Source organism: Phalacrocorax carbo, chromosome 6 (assembly GCF_963921805.1).
Source record: "Phalacrocorax carbo chromosome 6, bPhaCar2.1, whole genome shotgun sequence".
NCBI classification, from domain to species: domain Eukaryota; kingdom Metazoa; phylum Chordata; class Aves; order Suliformes; family Phalacrocoracidae; genus Phalacrocorax; species Phalacrocorax carbo.
In genome coordinates this window covers 14,747,146-14,766,770 of record NC_087518.1, presented here as the reverse complement: position 1 = coordinate 14,766,770, position 19,625 = coordinate 14,747,146, and the positions used below count along the sequence as shown (strand labels likewise).

The 19,625-nt window shown below is 39.7% G+C and overlaps 1 protein-coding gene across 28 annotated transcripts in view; it reads left to right on the top strand.

Moving 5' to 3' along the window:
- Positions 1-4,578: 4,578 nt before the first annotated feature.
- The window catches only part of SLMAP (sarcolemma associated protein), a 92,975-nt gene continuing 77,928 nt past the window's right edge, over positions 4,579-19,625 (top strand). For all 28 annotated transcript variants that reach the window (XM_064453827.1, XM_064453830.1, XM_064453818.1 and 25 more), the window contains exons 1-2: positions 4,579-4,673; positions 4,804-6,253. In XM_064453827.1, the coding sequence (XP_064309897.1) occupies positions 6,056-6,253 (198 nt within the window). In that variant the 5' untranslated portion in view covers positions 4,579-4,673; positions 4,804-6,055. The remainder of the gene's footprint in view (positions 4,674-4,803; positions 6,254-19,625) is intronic.

Sequence of the window (19,625 nt, the reverse complement as noted above, 5' to 3'; positions counted from 1 at the left end):
TCCAAACTGATAATTAGCATAAATTTTCTAATCACTGGAAAAATAAGGTTTTGAATTAAATTTTCCAACAATAGTGAGGAGTAAAGTCCTAATCAGTTTTGAGGAGCTTGGGGAGATTATAAAAAGGATTTTGTGTGAACACTGCCACTAAGAGCAGAGGGACATGGTGGTCAGACACAGAGACAAGTGCCTACATCTGTGCAAAATCTTTTACTGACTGGTTTACGTACAGTGGTTGAACACTGCGTAGTGAAGTTCATAGTTAAAACTGAAGTGTATATCAGCTCTTAGATGTATTACAGGCTTTGTGTTATCTATGATCTCTATTATTCTTGGATAATTTGGCTCTTTTTCAATGCGTGCATGAAACCAGCAAATAACCTATTAGCAAACACCTGTTGTTTTCTGGTAATGATCATCATTCTGAGGACATAATCTTGCTCCATTTACCTCTCATGATACACCAGCATGGACAGAAACACACTGCTAGATAACACATTTGTAGAACATATACATATTCAGCAGCTCCTAAAACAAACAATTATCAAAAGTTTAAAATTGGATTATTGCTGTCTTGACATACCCTGCAACTACACCATTTACACCTGTGACTGTCCAGCCATAAGTGCAATCACGTATGCACAGAATATTGTGTATTTTGTCAAGAACTGTAACCAGAATATTTCAACAAATTGTAGAATCACCACAATGTCACAATAATCCTGCCACTCCTTGTTTAATTTACTTTGTGAGACCATTTTTCCTACTTAAGAAAAAAGTGATTACATTTTCAGTCACTGCATCTCAAAAGCAACTATAGGTCAGCAAATATTGGTCTGAGCCAGTTAGTGTGACAGCTGGTCCTCCCCCATTCCTCTAGTGGACACAAAGTGATTCCTGTGAACTACATTTTTGTAGTGTTAACATTCAAATGGACACATCTATAGCTCCAGGAAAAAGAACCTATTGCGCTGAAACCATTCCTTACTTTTTGACAGTCCAGCTTGATTCTGAATGTCTCAGAAGCTACTTCTCAGACAAGTTTGTTTTCCAAAAGATATGCCATTAGGATGTAAATAACGGTTCAAACTTTGCTATATGTTTCCATATTGCTTTACATAGCAGTAAATGCCTTTATAGACTGTCATATTTTCAAATTTGGTATGGCTTAAAAGACTGCAATTATACATAGAATTTGTTTTATTACTGAAAACCAATGAGAAATTGATTTTAGTAAACTGCTGATTAATGAGTTTCAGGGACAAGAATCTGTAGAAAACTCTGCATCTCCAACTTTCTCCTAACCTGTTTATTCTGTTTTCATTGTCAGTTTGCCTCTTAATTTTTATACTAGTAACTGAACTTTTGCTATACAGTACACCTTATTCATTCCAAATGTAACAATCTCTCGAGTCAGAATCTTCTACTAAGCAACTGGTTCACAACACCTCCCCACTGACAACTGTAAACTGATGTATATTAGTATTTTGGTGGCCTTTTAGATCATCATTGCACAAGAGTCAGAAGTCTGGCACTGAGTTGCCTGTAATGATGCTCAGTGTTTTACTTCTCAAGTCAGTTAACTTAGAATTCACAACAGGCTTCCTTCAGCAAAAGATCTTATTTTTCATCAAGTCATTAACACCACAGAGTCTCTCCTGCACTGACACACTCAAACCAAAATCCAGATGTTTAGCAAGCGTACACATAAACTCTAACTCTGCTGCACTTAATCATTCTGAAGCAGACACCAGCTCTTCAGGGGACAAATGTGACAGTCACCTCCCTTCCATTTCCCATATCCAAGATGGCAGGCTCTTTCTGCCCTCAGCTATGATGGCTATCATAAAATCTTTATGGACTTCCTGCCCGGAAGAAGGATGGCTACCTAACTGGCATCTTACTGCCCTTACCTAACATGGCTGCCAAAGCGCACTGCTTCCTTCGGTTGTGTGGCAGAGGTTCACAGAAATGAAGCATGAGCATACACATCCTCCTTACTTCTGCTGAGCGCAGTACAGCAGCTGAGCATTTTATACTGAACTCTTTTCATCCACCTGTTGCTTTCCACAGCTCTAAGATGGACACCTTCTGGCAAGCATCAAATACCTCAGAAAATACCCATACAATAATTGCATCCTCATTTCAGGATGCAACCACTTACTGTATTTTTAACTTAGTCGATGAGTCTGCCCCAACAACTTTTGAACTCATTAGGCAATTTGAAAAAGGAGTAAAAAAATCTGAAAGATAAGTAAACCCATCCAACTTATCTGAAAGCTGGCACTCATGCAGAAAAGGAAGGCTCAAATTAATGCCATCACTGAAAAGTAGGTAGAACTCTCGTTGCACGAGCCACTTGGCAAAAAGTATCAGAAAGGCATCTGGCATGTAGCATTGCTTCCCCCATGGGACTATCAAAACGGGATTTCTCCAGGGGACGGAGAAGGGTTCAGGACACCACAACATTGTGGCTTACAGCTTAAAGGACACAGATACTTAGGGTGTTAGTTTGCTCTGCTGGTTGCAGGAAGACTTGAGAAAGATACAATATAAACAATGCAGTATGAAATTTAGCTGAATCTCAATAGCAGTATCTCAAAATTATAAATGCTTACAAAGAACATCAGAAAAAAACCCCACTGCTCAGCTTATCTTTTTTACTTGATTCTTTTAGGCCCTATAGATGGAAATTGTTGTTCTTCATGTTTAATTTTACTTTCAGAATCCTTTTTCCATTAAACATACAAAGCAAAATACAGAAAATGCTCTCATAAATATTCTTTTAATTCCAATACCTGCAGTACCCTTTGTCCCACTTTTTATGCCTTTGCAATTCCAAAGTGTTATCCACTATTTCTACTTTTGGAACTCTTTCTCTTAAATCTAACTCTTCACAGACTTAAATTTATTCCTCTTTTTTTCCATCCTCTTTTTATACCCCTTTCCCTCTCCCTTTTAATTGCTTACACCACCTTGTGTGCTATACGCAATAGCCATACTGAATTTCCATTTCCAAAAATGAGTAAAATAGGAATATATTTATCACAGTAGTATAATCTCATAAACAAGCTGATGAAAGCCATGAAGAGGAGTGCCAGGTAATTTGTTTTTCTCCTGTCAGGAGGACTGAGAATTATGGACATCCAGTCCTAAAGCTTCCACCTCTTCGTCTTTTTTGTCTTCAAAAATCAGACTTGTCTCTCATCTCAGAATTCATTTCTTTGCTTCAAACACAGACTTTACAGCCTGGTTTTGCTGTCTTTTTCTCATTGGATCGTTGGAAGAAAACAGAAGAAAACTAGGCTGTAATGAATCACACTCCCCAGAAATCACAGTGCAGTCAAAAAGAAAGGAAAAAAATGAAGACAACTCAGATTTTACTCTGCTATAAGTAATAGCACAGAAATCATGCTTTCCCTCATACACTGCACTGCCTCACCTCAGTTGTTGCTTATTTCCGTCATATATAGCTGGCAAAACTGCCTGCCACTTCTCAGCTGCCTGGCCTTTCTGGCATAAGAGAGCCCTCCCACATCCCTAATCCTAACACCTTGTCACGGGGTAATTATAGTGCTGGCACAACTTCAACATCTATCTCAATATCAAACAATCTCCGCTTGTTTGCTTTATAGGGAATGACAGACTTCAAAATGAATTTGGAAAAGAGAGACCTGTTCTGCAGTAGTCCACCGGATGACCTTGAAAAAGGAACAACCCTTCCTTGGCTTCTAGGAAACGGGGCTAAATATGACCTTGGATGATGCTTCAACACCTACTGAGGGACAAGGCTGCGCCAGTGACCCACCTCTGCCCTGCCCTGTGCCTGCGCTTACCACGCGAAGGGTTCCCCCCTGCTCCAGCTGCCAGTCTGCAACTGGAGACGGCGAAACACTATTTCTCCCTCCCCAAGACATGGCAAATGACACTGCGCCTTCCAAAAATCTCAACCTTGGATCATAAAACGGCAAGAAGAGCACGGGGGAGGCAGGAGGATGTCGGGGGAACTCCTGCCTTCTCTCATGAGAGCTCCGCTGATATCACGTGATCCCGCTACTCCTCAGGGCTCCCGCACGAGCCCCCCTCGCTCCTTCCCTCCCTCCCCGCCCAGGGTAGAGCTGAGGAGAACAGGGGAGTGGAAAGAGAAGGCACCCGGTCCCGGGCGCTGGCTAGCTGGCTCGCTCACCTCAGAAACCTGCCCCTGCCCCCGCTCCCACAAGCTAACACGTCCTAGCTGTACCCATTCGCAGCAACCCTTCACCCCTTTTCCCGCTTCACAGGAGGCCGTCGGGCCCTCGCATTACCGCCCGGACCCCTACCGCCCCTCAAGGTCCAGCCAACAACCTCTCACAGCCCCGCCACCCCAGCCCCTCTCCCCCGCGCACCCGGAAGGTAGCGGTAGCGCCAAGGAGGCGGGGCTTCGCCCGCTGCCGCTGCCGCAGCTTCAGCGGACGCCGCGCGCCGGCGCAGAGCCCTTCGCCGCGCCTGCGCAGCCGCCCGCACGGAGCCTGGAGGCGGCTGCCGCGTCTTCCCTTTGGTCAGGCCCCGCTGAGGACGACTCCTCCCCCCCCCCCGCCCCCCCTCCCCGGACCCCCGCCCCGCCCCGCCCCGGCAGCGCCGCGGCTGCCACACCGGGTAGGTTTCAAGTCACTATGGCGGCCGCTGCGCTGAAGGTAAGGGAGGGAGCGGAGTCCTGGTGCGCCCCGTGTCTCCCCGGGGGCCGGGCGGCGCTAGGCCGGGGGTAGGCGTGGGGCCGCGCCGGGCGAGGGGCGCGTCTGACCCGGTTTGTTTTCGGCTCTGCAGGTCGGAGGAAAGTTTCCGCGGTCGGCGGCTGCCTAAGAGGCAGAGCTACTGAGCCAGGGAGGCGTCCGGGCCCGGCCGCCAGGCCTCTCCCGCCGCCGCAGGGCCCGCGGAGCGGCACTGGGCGGGCGGAGAGCGCGGGGAGGCTGAGGAGCGGACCCTCCTCATGCACAGCCACCTGCGGAGGGGCTGAGCGGAGCGGAGGGGACGCCGCCTCCCCGCCACCCCCGGCCCGCCGCTCCCCGCGCCGGGGGCTTTGGCGGAGGCTTCCTGGGGCAACCCCTGCTCGCCTCCCTCTCCGCCGGCTCCCGCCCACCGCCCGCGGACCCGCCGCCCGCGGACAGACCCGCCGCCGAGGGACGCTCGGCCGCCGCTGCCAGCCAGAGCCGCCGCGGGCACCGCCGGGGAGCAACCTGTCAGTGCACCTCCTAGGCCGTCCCCGAAGGACCCTTCCCACGCGTTATTCTGTCCCCGAGAGAAGGAGAGTTTGAAGACCTCTCCATGCCTTATCAAGTTCCTTATCTGAGTGGCAGCCTGAAACTGTAGACCGGTTCAGCTTTATCTGGTGTAGGGGAGGAAAACAGTGTAGCTCTCGTACCCCATCCTAAATCGAGGACCACCTATTCTGCTTTAGTTTAGTACATGAAGATGGTGAAATGCGGATTGCCGTGTCAAGTGACTAGATCCCTGTTGTGGAGTGAGGGCTTCGTATTCATCTTCCAACTCCTGATCTTTGTGCTTTGAGAGAGGACGCTAATCGTTTTCCCTCATCCCCCTTCCCTAAACCTTTCCTTGCTTCCATGTTGCATTGGTCAGAATTTTGGTCAGTGTTGTTTACGGAAGGGGGGGGGAAAGAAGGCAGTTGAGGTTACAAACAAAAGTACTTGTATGACTCATCTACTTGGATTTAAGATACTCTATCCTTCTTTCAAGGAGCCTTTGCTTCTCTTTGAAGGAATCAGATGCTTGTTCCTGTTCTTCCAGAGGAGGATGGATTGAAAGTTGTACATTTTCGACTTTTTTTGAGCCACTGCTGTTATTATTAAAAGACATAATGGGGCTTTTTCACTGGATTATTGCCAGAATTGGTTTACACACTGAAACAATGAGTTGTTAGGCCTCTCATGTGATAATGTTTGTCCTGCTTTAATATAAAGTTGCTGTGGAGGTTTGGGTTAAAAATTGTGGAGGACAGCCTGCATCAGAAGAGGCTCTCTTCATCTCTGGTTGGTGTGGCAACCCCAATCTGTCCTCCATGCCTTCAGCCTTGGCCATCTTCACTTGCCGCCCGAACTCTCATCCGTTTCAGGAGCGTCATGTCTACCTGGACGAGCCCGTCAAGATCGGCCGCTCAGTGGCTCGCTGCCGGCCAGCTCAGAATAATGCAACTTTTGACTGTAAGGTGCTGTCCAGGAACCATGCTCTTGTCTGGTTTGATCACAAGACAGGCAAGGTAAGATGTTTTCTTTATTTAAAAATAACGAACTGCTCGTTTTGTTTTAGCAAGTGCCTGTCGATTGCAGGTCACTTTGGTTTTGCTGTAATAAATACAGTTTCATGTGGAAGGAGTAAGACTTGTGTTATAGTTAAAATTATTACCTTTCAGGTAAGTTGATAATTTCTTACGGAGCAGAAACTTTAAATGTTATTAAAAGTACATAAAACTAACAGTTGAAAATGGTGATAAGTACTGGAAAATTTGCATATGTATTTATTGCTGGAAGTGGCTGATTTTGAGGTGAGTAATACAAATCTGAAAGCACAGGCTTGTATGAATATAATGATGTAATAGTGTTTTTTCAAATGCTGAAAAACTACTACTTTAGCTGAGTATGTAAATAAATCTCATTGTGAAGAGTGTCAAAAATGTGTTTGAAAAAAAAGTACCAGGTTTGTTTGGTACTTCTCCTACTTGCCCTTTTGAAATTTTATAGAGTGTTTTGTTGTTTGGGTCTGATAGAAGGTTTCTTACTGGCAGCAGGAGTGTAAAAAATGGCATACAAGATATTTTATCATTGATGGTGAAAATGGCTTTGAAATATATTCTGTGTTGTCTTAACTGTTCTTCTCAAAAGGGTAACTACCTTGTTAAGTGAAATTTAGGGGTTATGTAGTGCATGTTTTGTCCACTAGGGATTGAACTGGGACAAGTAAAATTATTTTACTTAATGAGTGTCAAGTTAATTTTAAATATCCATCAAGAAGTGAAAAAAGTTCAGATTTCAGTTGCTCAGCACTGTATTTTTTTTTCCAAATATATTAATGTTATGCTCTAGAACTTCATATGCTCTAAATCAGCTCTGGTTTTTAGTTTTGCAGCATGTCCTTCTGTGAAATGCAGTTAGTGTAGCTTTTGATTTTAAGAATAATATGGTTTGTAATAAATGCAGTATTTTTTAGTAGTATGACACAGCATGAGGAACAGTACAATGCAGTCAAAATTCTTAAACCTTCCATTGTTAACTATCCTATGTTATGCAACACCTGGGCATGATAGGACAAGACAAGCATTTAATTTCTTAAGGCTTGGTTATGGCATGGCTTTCAAGATACCTGCACGTAATTGTGCTAACTGCTATCTGCGTTAGTGTTTCATTAAGCATGTTGTTTTGGCTCTGTTGTATATGTGATGTGCATTCTTGGACACTTTAGAAAACTTCAGTGCATGAAATATTTTCAGTTCAAGCTTAGTTTTTAATATTTCTTGTTTGACTGAACAAAGTAAAATGTTCCAAATCATTGTACTGTTATAAATAGTATTATGCAGATAGCTTTTTATCAACATTTTTCATGATTTATAAAGATTAAGACCCCCACGTGCTCTTTCATGGTTACAAATAGACTAGCCATATTAAAGGTGGTTAATTTGACAAAGCATTGAGTGTTGGGCAAGACTGCTAACTAATAGACGAGCTTAAAAGACAGCTGTGCATTTTTTGTTTGTTTTTAAATTTCAGTTACCTTTGTTTTTTCTAATACAGGTCAAAAAATTATATGCTTATTCATTTTTATCTAGCTGATTTAAAATAGCAACCTGGTAGTAGTAAATAAGTGGGTGGTATGTGATAGTTCTTGACATACCGTCATGTGAGGATTTGATGGGGGTCTTGATGGAAATTGCCCAGATGGGTGTCTGGATCAGTAGCCATAGTGTTCAACTGAAGAGGGGGTTTAAGACAATGCATAGGAATACATTACTGTACATTTTGCATGTTAGAAGTTGTGGTACTGTAAAAGGTTTAAAGCATTGATACAGCGGTATGGAGAATTTTGGATTCTGTGTTTGTTTCTTGGCAGTATGGTCTGTGTTTTCATCTGGTTGAGTATCTGAATGGTAAATTGTGATACAATTGGAGGAGATGGAAAAATGCATTGTTAGAGATAATAGATATAAAATGCTGTTGTAAAAAGGCAGGTAGAAGATGTCAGTAAATACGGTCTTAATCTTGAATTGCAAAAACTACTTTAAAGAGTTCTGTGGTGTTTTCAAAGTACAAACAAAAATGTAAACCTATGCCAGAACATTTGCATGCAGGAATGTTTATTATAATTACTTACAGAACTTCTAATAAGTACATCTCATTTAGGAATATGTCATTATCCTTCAATTACTTATATTTAAACTTGTGTATTTTTTTTTTTTTGCCACATTATTTGTAAACATTTCGTAGAAGCTTATATAGAGGACTTTTATCAGTTCTGGGTTTTATGAAAGGTAAGATCTTGAAATGTTAATTTAGTAACAGAGAGAAACCTTCAGATAAGTCAAACTATTTAGTGAATGATCTGGGTCTGCAGTTTCATAAGTTGTGGACTTCGGCAGTACCAGTTTCTGGCATTCCCAGTTACTTAGTTCAGTCTCTGTGCTGCCTCTTGAGCTGCCTTTCAGTTATGCTCTAATTTTTTTTTTTTTCTTGAGCACTTGGAGTTTTGCTTGGTTTGTGTTAGTGAATCATATGAGTGATCCTGTTTACTATGTAGTCTGTAAACAATTGTATCAGCATAATCTGTAAAGACGGGTAGAAACCGAAGACAGGGAACATCAGTAAGCAGTGGTGAGGAAACTAGCATACAATTTTTTTCTGAGGTGGAGGTAAGCTTCAGCTGAAGTGTCGCATAAATAGACCACATTGAAGATGACATGTTACCTGCAGTTGAAAGATGTGTTTAGTTTGTATAAAGGCACTTTAATTATGCATGGAAAAAGTTACGTGACTCCAGGAGATAATGTCTATGTAACACCAGCATTATTAAGGATAAAAGTAGTATGGGTCTTGGAGATCACCAGTAAATAGCAATTAAAAGCAGATATTTAAAGTTGGATTTGCTTTTGAAAATATTTTTAACATAACATGTGAGCTTAAGAATGTGTAAGATAGAGGTGGAAGGAGGTGGTGGTGGTAATAATATCTGTACTCAGACTTTTTCTGTGCTTAGTAATAATTTTATAGACAACCAGTGCAATGCTGTGTTTCACTTGTGTTTGTAGAATCAGTGTAATATCTCCTTGTGGATTTTTCATACCGCAGTAATGTTAGAAGCTTGTGCTTAGAATTTGTTGGTGTTTTTTTTTAATAATTACAAGTTAACGAATCTTTTTGAGGTGTCTGAAAAAGTGAGTCACTGGATATATAGGAAGTGGATGTTGTGCTGAGCATGGAGTGTTCCAAAAAGTATGAATCAAAGCAAAAGAAAAAGTGGGCTATAGTTCAGAAAATTTAAATATGTTTGTTAAGCTTCTATCACTGCATAGGGGCAGAAACTGTAAAAACTGCTTAATTGAAATAGTCTCAAACTTAGTGGTTTTTTTTTTGTTTTGTGTTCTTGTTTTTAAAAATAAGCAAGTTAAAAACCCTTGAGAATTTGCATGTGACTTCTCTCTGGCTGAAATGCTTCTGGCAGATGTGGTGGAAGCTTTTAGGAAACCTGAAGTTTCTGACAGATATCCCAGCTTTCAAAAACTGGAATTTTTCAGTGCTATAGATTGTTGTGAGTGGCTATTGTAAGTACCTTTATAGAGAATCTGTTGCCACAGTTTACCAAAGGCACTGAGAAACTGAGAGAGGTATTTTCTTAGACCAAAAGAACTCTAAATAACTGGTCATTTTTAATAGCTGAAAAAAAAAAGCGTAGGCAAAAGTTTCTGTGTCAGGGTGGTAGCTAATACTAGTGTTTTCATTTAATGCATTAAATTGAATTAAGCACATTCATAGTATCTTGGTTGTAGAAATGCTAACTAGTAAATCAAAAGCCAAATAGTCCACAGGATAGCAAATGAAATTTATTAAGGCTGTGCTTTATGGCTTCTAGGCTTAAAATATGCGAGATAAAAATGTTACAGAACACTTCCTGCAGGGAGCACGCTCTTTAAAAAAACTAAACAAACCCTGCCCTCTGCTTGCCCCCCAAGAAACCCCAACAACCCAGAACAACCACCCCAAAGATACAGCCAGGGAGTTACAGACTGGCTAGCTTTGTCTGAGTCCCTGGGAAAATCATGGAACAAGTTTTGGAACATTTTTTCTGGGCACATGAAGATGATGATTTGGTAATGGTCAGTATGGATTTAGCAGGGATAAATCATGTCTGAAGAGTCTGATTGCCTTGTATGATAAAATGACTAGATTTGCGGGCAAGGGAGAGCAGCACATGCTATTTATCTTGCCTTCACAGGGCTTTGACTGTTTCCCATGATGGTCTGCCTAAATTAGGGCAGTACAGTCTGGATGTACAAAGAACTAGATGATTAAAATAAAACTGGTTTGAGGATCAAGCTCAGTGGTAGTGGTTAATAGGTGGTTTTCTACCAGGGTGCTGGTAACAAGCAGAATACTGCAGGAGTCTATATAATGGCCTGTCACATTTAACATTTTTATTGGTGACCTGAAGGGTGTGGTGAAGTACACTCTAGCCAAGTTTGAAGATGACACCAAATCTGGGAGTGTTGTTATGGTGCAGAACGAGTTGATACACTCAAGGGCAGGGCTGCCATCCAGAGGGACTGTTCGTCCTGAATGAACAGGCAGACATGGACCTCAGGAGCCTGAACAAGGACAAATGTCAAGTCCTGCGCTTGGAAAAGAAGAACCCCTTGCAGCTTGTTGGACTGCAGCTTGTTGGACTGCGTCTAGGATACTGCATCTAAACTTGGACCAGCAGTGCAAGAAATATATCGATAAACAGGATTTGAAAGATTAGATGCTCTCTTTTCTTGCTGTATTGTACTAGGGATAAAAGTATATTGACCATGAAAGAAAGAGAAAGAATTTGTGAAAAGGAAGTATTTTGTTCACTTAACGTTTAATAGAATGTTCTGTGAAGATCAAGAACTTGGCAAGATTCAAGAAGTATAGGACATCTTTTCTGGACATCCTGTTTGTTCAGAAGTATTTTAGTAAATCTGTCTTAAAAAATTCAGTGGGATATGAAAAATGGTATTTGGGATTGCAGGATTTTAATAGGAGATTTTTTTTTCTGCTGCTTCCTATAGAGATTCCTGTATGATACTCTGGGCTACTTGGTGCTGATCTGTGTAAGGGTTGTTTAACTTCTCATGTATCAGTAGCATTTTTTTCATTAGACACCTTGTCTGTTACTTAGTTTTCCCCTATTGCATCTTTTCAGCTTTCTGTTACGATTGTTGTCTTTGAGAGCTTGAACAAATGTTTTATTTTTCCAGTACTTTTGATGTTGCTGTATGCTTACAGTCTGCAATGTCTGTAGGGGAGACACTTTATCTTCCAAACATCGAATGTCTATTCCAAGTGCCCTGGGAGACTGACCTAGGATCTGCTATAATACATTAAGGTGAAATTTCAGTGCTTAGATGCTTTTGGTAAGAGGGTGATGTCAGCCAGCCCTTACATACACCTGTTAATATTTTGATGTAAGTGCTTTTCACCCTAAATGAACTATCTAATTTTATGCTGATAGGATCATAAGAGTAATATGGGGTAGGGAGTTCTCGGTTTCGGCAAACTTCACCACTGTCCTTCTTTTATAACCCAGTGTAGGAGTGCTAGCGGCCATTTATAGTAGAGGTAAGTTACTGCTGACAAGGATTTCCCTGCAGAGATACCATCTAGAGCCACTGCTGCAGAGCTAATACTGTAATTCTTGGAGCTGATCCACTGCAGTCATGATGCATCTATCCAGAGCCAGGAACACCAACACATTGATTAGGTTTTAAAAACAAACAAAAATTCCTTTTGTATTTGCAATGCATTTTTACAAATCTGAAATGAATCAGGTTACTTAGCAGTAATGAAGGCTAGTAAATATGTTTTCCTTAGGTCTCTAATAGGATGGTCTGGGTTTGCTCCTGGTCCCATGCTTATAAATTGAAAGCCTTGCTTCCCTAATACACTTTCATCATATAAGATTCTTTTTGACTTTTTCTTTAACTTTCTTTCATGTTAGTTGCAGCCATCCATTGATCATTTGCAGGTGAATTGACATTACAACGGATAAATATTTTTGTTTTGGCTTTGCTCTCTCATTTTTCTTACGGAATATGAACAGTTTTGGTTGTTTTGTTATCTAATTAAAGTAACTTAATTTGTGTGTGCTGTAAAGGGCCATGTGGGTTAGTAGTGCCTGACTGTCAGTGTGCTACTTTGGTTGTGTTCATTTGAATCTGATCTAGCTAAAACTGCAAAATGTGTAGACAAATACTCAACTAATCTGTTGTGTTTTGGTTTTTGTAATTTTTTTAATAGCTACTATAAAGTGAAAATTATTATTGTTTGTGGAACCTGGCAAGTGAAAGGGAAGGAAGAATTCTGTCTCCATCCCTAAAGCTAGTGATTTTACAGGCTATTGTTTGTTTTCTCTGGGTTTTCTTTTGAGTCACATCAGTAATTGCTTCCTGTTAATGTTGCTCTCTTGCTGAGGGTTTGGATTATCTAAGAACTCCAAGTTCAGTTAAATATTGCTGTGACAATGATTTAACATTTCCCAAACGATCTTTCTTTCCAGAAATGTTTCTGCTTGTAGCAAAATTGGTGGAAGAAGGCTTGCAGTATTGTCATGGTTTGGTTGAGTATAGAAAAGTGTATTTTCAGCCTGCTTTAGGAGTGGGAACCTCAGGCAGAGAGATGGATTGGACTGTACCATGTTAAGCCCCTGCAAGAAGACATGTCTCTCTGCCAGAGACCCAGAACAGTTTCCTTTTTGAGAAGGAAAATAATTGTGCTGGAGCCAGATACTTAATCGGATACAATTTTTGTGTTATGTTGTACCCGACACACATGTATGTGATTGAGCAATCTCTTAGAGTTTATTTCAGTCTTGAGAAAGTATAAATAAATTATGAACTTCCAGAATGCTTATAATAGTCTGAATCCTGTAGTAATACTGTAGTTGAATGGAAAAACGCAGAAAATGCTAGCAGCAGTTTGACTCTAAATTTGTAAACATATAAAAGGTAAATATAAAAAGTACTAGGATTAGTCCAGGATAGTTAAGGAATTTATAATTCGCAAAGCTAAGGAACATTTCAGTATTGATGGTTGAACTGTGGTACCTAGTGGAGGAAAATATGTCCTATTCTTAGGTATTTTTAGATATTTTAGATATTTTTAGGTTATAAGATAACAGTAACCATTGAAAAGACTGAAGAATTGATGATGAGATGGGCTCAATCACAAATGTTTTAATGGTATAAAATAATGAGAACTTGTAACTAAATACAAAAATATTGATGGTATTGTGCTACTGTTAAAGTCTGTCCCCAGCTGGAACATCTTGTTCAGTTTTGGTTTTCATATGGCATTTCAAATGTGTTGAAAATATTGACAGAAAGACTTCAATATAGGAAACATGCAAGGTCTGAGATAGATGTAGAAGCTATATAAGAATAGGCAAGTGACCTTTTGTTCTTGTATTGAGAGACTATTAAAAATAGAACTAAGAACAAGTTATTAATGCTGTATATTCTCATAATGACAGTTGTAGTAGGTTTTCCATAAAAATAAAATTAATTCAAGAGCTTAATATATAGGAGTTATGGATGCTTGTAACTGTGTATTGAGTAATAACCTTTTTAAAGGAAGGAATGGAAATGCTTATGTTTCAAATCAAAGAAGAAAAGCTCTGGTATGGACCAGATAGATATTTTTACAGCAGGTTGTTTGGAAGTCATTTGGTACTATCTGCTGCTATTTGCATATGCCATTAGTCTTATCTGATATGGCAGTTATTGCTCTGAACTGGTGCTTTTTCAGAGTTGATCCTTTTCTGCATGTTAAGCAAGATTAAACATAGGTGGTTTTTTTTCTAAAACTTTGGTGTCTTTGATGCAGTATTATTAATGTTCTGTAAGAGGTTTTTTTGCTTTTTTAACACCCCTCCCCCCAGCAGATTTTGATGACTTTGCTTTGCTTTCTATTTTGTAATTACTTTTTTTGAAGTGTAATACTTAACTGTATAGGATAGAAGACAGATCTCTTGGTTTTGCAAAGCTAGGCTTTTAGCCTGCCTACCTGCTTGCTTTTTAAATATCTGACGACATTACCCAGTAATTCCTGGCACAATTAACTGTCATTCTTCTCTTTTTTGGTGTTAGCTATAATAGTTGAATGGAGTTATGGGCAACAGCATCACAAATCAGTTTTGGTGGTATTATTACTTAAGATTTTATTCTAGTGTTGCTGTTTTTTGCACTTAGTGTTTCCAGGTGCTTGAAGAATCTGAGCGCTTTTGGGAGGCATAATGAATTATTTGTAATTCTTCACATTTTTAATTTTGTTCCTTAAAAAAGCTTTGTGGCTGTGAAAGAATCCGTCTGCAGCCAAACTGTTTTTTCAGGTCTTTGATCTTGGTAGGTAATTGCAACTCCTCATTGTTTTCTTACTATCACTACAGTGACTCTTCCTGCTGAATGCCAGAGGATTTTTAAGGCTATGTGGAGTTAATATAATCACATATTATTAAGAGACAGTGTAAGTTTGGTTAAGTTTCTTTTGTTTCTATGGATTCCAGAACTGTAAGTCATTATGTATAGTTATGGTGGTATTTACTTTAAGGGAAGTTACAGTACTGTGAACAGGGACAGCTGAATTCTATGACATGGATGTACTGTCAGAGGATAAGTTAGGTTGGTATGGACCTCTGGAGGTCATCTAGTCCTATCCTCTGCTCCACAGCAGGTGTAATTAGTTTAGGTTGTTTGCAGACTTGGGCTAGGATTTTGGGTACAAAATTAATCCCTACCAAAATAAGCTTCTGAGGCTAGGGTCAGGCATCTTTGTTAGGCAGGCTAGCTTGTGTTGCTATTGTCTTCAGTTATGCTCTGAACTTTCAGCATGTCTCTGTGTGTGTATATATATGAATTTATTATTATGAAATACTTGGAGTACTTCTTTTATAGTGTAACTTAGAATTCTCACCAAAATGTGTCAGGTAGAAATTATCTTAAAATTTACTTGGAGGAAAAGAAGCACTAAATGAAACACATGAAAATGTTCCTAGTTCCACCCCTAATTCCATAAGGGTGGAAATAATACAACACTTTCACTTATAGCTCTCAACCACTACTTCCTTTTTAAGAACTCAAAGGGGAAATTAATTAGTTTTTTCAATCTTCCTCTGTAAGAACTTTTCCTAGACTGCCTATTCCAGCAGTTGTAGGACTAAGCCAGGAGTACAAATTGTCACAGAAAGGGCATATTTGTTCAATCTGTGTAACTAGTTGACATTAGGAAAAGCTACTGGTTGTGGTGTTTAAGCAGGGATTTTGGTAGGTACATAAATATTGTCTGTGACTATAAGCCAATGATTTGGTTTACAAACAGAGGCCTTCCTGTGTAATTAAGGAAGAACTAATAGACTGCTATTATATTAATAATATGTTATCTATAATGTAGAAAGGTGCGTGGATATCTAAGTCTATTTGAATCCTCTTTGCCTGTGGTGTCATCCTAATTTTTAGTTAAATTTACGAATCTGACTGTTAATTAGAAAGTTAAAAGTATATATGCTGGGTTCTGGTAGCTTTTAACTTCCATGTAAACAGAAGGAAAAATGGTTTTAGTGGTTTTTGTACTTGAACAAATGCATTGCATTGACACAAATGGACAACTTCCAAAATTTGTTCTTTGTTTTGGAATCTGTGTGCATATGCTACCTCACCTACTGAAATCAGTACAGGTTATACATACATCCTGCTGCAGAATATTGCCTCCTGATAGATTTAATGCAGATCTACATTTTAGCTGCCAGTTGACTTGGTCTGACCCCATGTTCCAGAAATGGGCTTGGGAAGGGTTAGTTTGGCAAACCACTGCACCAACACAGCTGTCGTGCTTGCTTTGAGCCACTCTGGGACATACAGATTGCATTCCTGTGGGCTCTTTAGGTCATCCTGTTAGGGGATTTTGCCTGCTTCACAGCCTGGGGTAAATGTGCCTGCAGTTGAAAAATTTTGTATGCAGATATGCAGACAGGTGGGGTTTTTTGGTCTCCCCTGGCTGATCAAATGAAAATGTGTTGAGTTTTCTTCTTCCTTTTCCCACATAGCTTTATGTTGCACCTTCCCAGGGTAGGTGTTACTGCGTGAATTTAGTGGATGATGTAAATTTTATAAATATTAAAGGATCTTGATGACTAGCCTTTCTTTTGAGATCTGTAACTGGTGTACTGTCTTTGTGTTTTATAGTTTAAACTTGCTGTACACATCTTCCTTTAATTGCAGTTTTGTATTTCCAAAATGTTTACAAAACTAATTGCTTTGTAGTAAAAACCTTTTACAAAGGTGTAGTTTTGAGTCTAACGTTAGGGTACCTGTAATCTTGTAACACTACTTCAGTAACTGGATCTGCTTGCTGGTGTCCTGCCTCAAGTCTAGAAGGTATGTTACCCAGTTTTGCTTTAGATATTGCCTTAGACAGTTTTTATACAGGTGAGCAAAGCTGAATGGGAACTTCTCTCCTACACACAGCAAAACTTTTCAGGCAATAGAAGGATTTAAGAACTAATAAGTGCTTTTTTATACTTCCGGACATTTTGAAAAGGTAATAATTTTATTTGGCTGCTGCACTCATGCTGAGGTGTCCCAAGTATTCTTTTTCATGGGACAGTTGTAGTTGTGGACTAAGTCCTAATTGTGCTACATGATAGTGTTTAAGTGTTTGCAGTGCTTAAAATTGGTAATTTGTATAATATTTTAGTGATCTAAAATTGAGAGGTCCATTATCTGCATCCAAGAGGGAGCTCTTGCCTGATGATGTTTAATGAGGTCATTTTGTCAGTAATAAGGATATTTTGTTGATGCTGTCAGGATTAAAGCTGTTTGCCAAGGCACGATGCAACTGTGAACTTCTCCATTAGTGCTAAAACTACAAGTTACATTATAGAATTTTAGTTACATTATAGAGTAAAGATTTGGTGATCTGAATCTCTTTTGCCTTTTCTTAAGCCTGAATACAACCTAAGAAATTGTGTCATGAACATCTGCTTGAGGGCATACTAAAAAGAAGAAAAGGAAATGGAACAACTGACCTTCCAGAATTGAGGCATTTCTATCTGAATATTTTCTGACAAAAAAAAAAATCTGTTGAATTTTTTCATTTGAAATTTCTGTTCCTGGACAGTGCTGGAACTGAGCATTCTTAGAGTTGATAAAGATTCAGTGACTTGGCACAGCAGTAGCTGCCTGTGTGTGAATGTTGATGTCCATGGCGAGCACGAAGCACTTTGGTTTAGTCTGTAGCTGAAAGCTAAGGGTGCATACACAGGTACGTATTACGTATCTGAGTCCCAAGCTGTTGATTAGAATTAGTAATATCACAGCACAACCTGTCTGGGGGCTGTACTATTAGCATTTACTAACAAAACAGTAAATGCTGTTTTAGAGGCGTATTGTATTAGAGTAACAAGCTTCTATGGCAGGATCTACTTTAGAATAACAATCTGTGATTATATAAGGTGAGAAAATGTTTTTCATCTTAGAATTTAAGTATCACATTTACAGACACAGCCAACTTGCATTTTTATTTTAAAACTGGTTATATTTAATGGGTGAGAGAGTGGAAATGTGAGTAACAAGCCAAAAGAAAAAAAAGGCAAATCTGCTTTCTAGGAATAGTCTTTTCAATCTGAGGAGAAGATGCAACTTTTGGGAAGTTCTGGTTGAAGTCTGAACTAATGAATAACATGGTGAAAAGAACACACAAGCCAAACAAATATTTTGGAACACAGGAAGGGCCAGCTTTTTGCGGTTTTAATATGACCAGTAGCTGTGCAATAGCTGGGACGTAAAAGGATTTCAGTGAGCGTACTGAGTCAAATATGAAAAATGGGCCAATTCAGTCTTTGCTGTTACGATTTTTGACCTTTTATTATGGTTTCTTTTCCACAAAGCTAGAGATGCTGCAGTGGATTGAGGGGACCAACCTGCTACTGATCTTGCAGGGTTCTTTTTCCCCATTGTTACTCCTTTCATGGTCTTTATCTTCATTCCACTCATTCAAATACTAAACGAGTTGTTAACAAAACTGCAGAGTTTCTTACTGTTTGTGCTTTTTATAATACTTGATGAAATGTCCCATTTCAATGGGGAAAAAAAGAACACCAGTAATAAATTACCACAAAATCAGGTAGGTGTCAGATGCACTACATTTGCTCACACAGCTGGCCAGGACTGTGGATTCCCTTAGTTGTGTCCACGAGTAGGTCTGAGGGCCTTTTTGACTGCTTAGCAAGGTTGGATGGTTGGTTGGTGGGGGTTTTTTTTGTTTGTTTGGTGGTGTGTTTTGTTTTGGGTGATGATTTTTGTTGTTTTGGGGGTTTTGGGTTTTGTTTTGTTTTTAGTTTACTCATATGCCATGTGGACATAGGTTAGTGGAGATGAGCTCCTTATTTTCCTGGTGTGTTGTATTTATGAGCAACTGAAAGTATTAGCTGTACTAGGGCTTACTTTCTTACTGTAGCCTTTGAAGTATGAGCTTTGTTTGCTGGCATCTTAAAAGAGAGAGGAGAAAGTTTATCTGCTTTGATAAACAAGCCTTTAGAAAGAACTGTATGACCCTGCATGAAGAATAATTATGGTGGGAGGAATGGTTTGTATATTTATTTTATATAATCAGAAGTGGTGAAGTCACTTAAAGTGCAGCTCGTTTAAAGTGTAAAGCACTGAGATACCTGTCTAACACTTGAGGCTAGTAAGGGGTATTATCATTTAAATGTCTGAATTCTGTTAATTAACATATTTGTTTAACATGCTAATAGTGTGTTAAGCCAAACTCACAAGTTCTGAAAACATTCTACTTTAAATACTTGTGTGGTTTGTTTTTGTCAAGTATTGCAGCTTCAAATTCTGGAAAATAGGCGTGGATGACTGCTCTTTATAAATTAAAACATTAACAGTTTTATTCAGACATGTTGATATTACGCTTGGGTAAAAGTGTTAAAAATGTCCCATAGCAGGAAGCTTGTATGTCTTGCATCTTCCCACAATGCTAATGAGAAATTGCATTATGAAAACTGGTAGAATATGGAGTCTTTGTTACTTTCTGCAAAACTCAGTGCTGCAATTCAGAGGAATTATGCTTCTTAGTTTCCAATTCTACTCATTTACAGGATTTTATTCCAACTCAAAAGGTACTTTTGCAATGTTGATTTCTGTGTTCATTGGTGCTGTCTAGTTCCCTTGACAAAACAACTGAAGCTAATAACATGAAAGAAAATCTTGTCAACTTGTTCTGCATTGTCCAGTGAAAATATTTTAGACAAATGCAAGGTCACTGAACCTACCCATTTCTGAAAATGTGGGTGATTAACGCATATTGACAGCAATGTTTCTGATGTTCTAATGCCTCTAGAGAGCA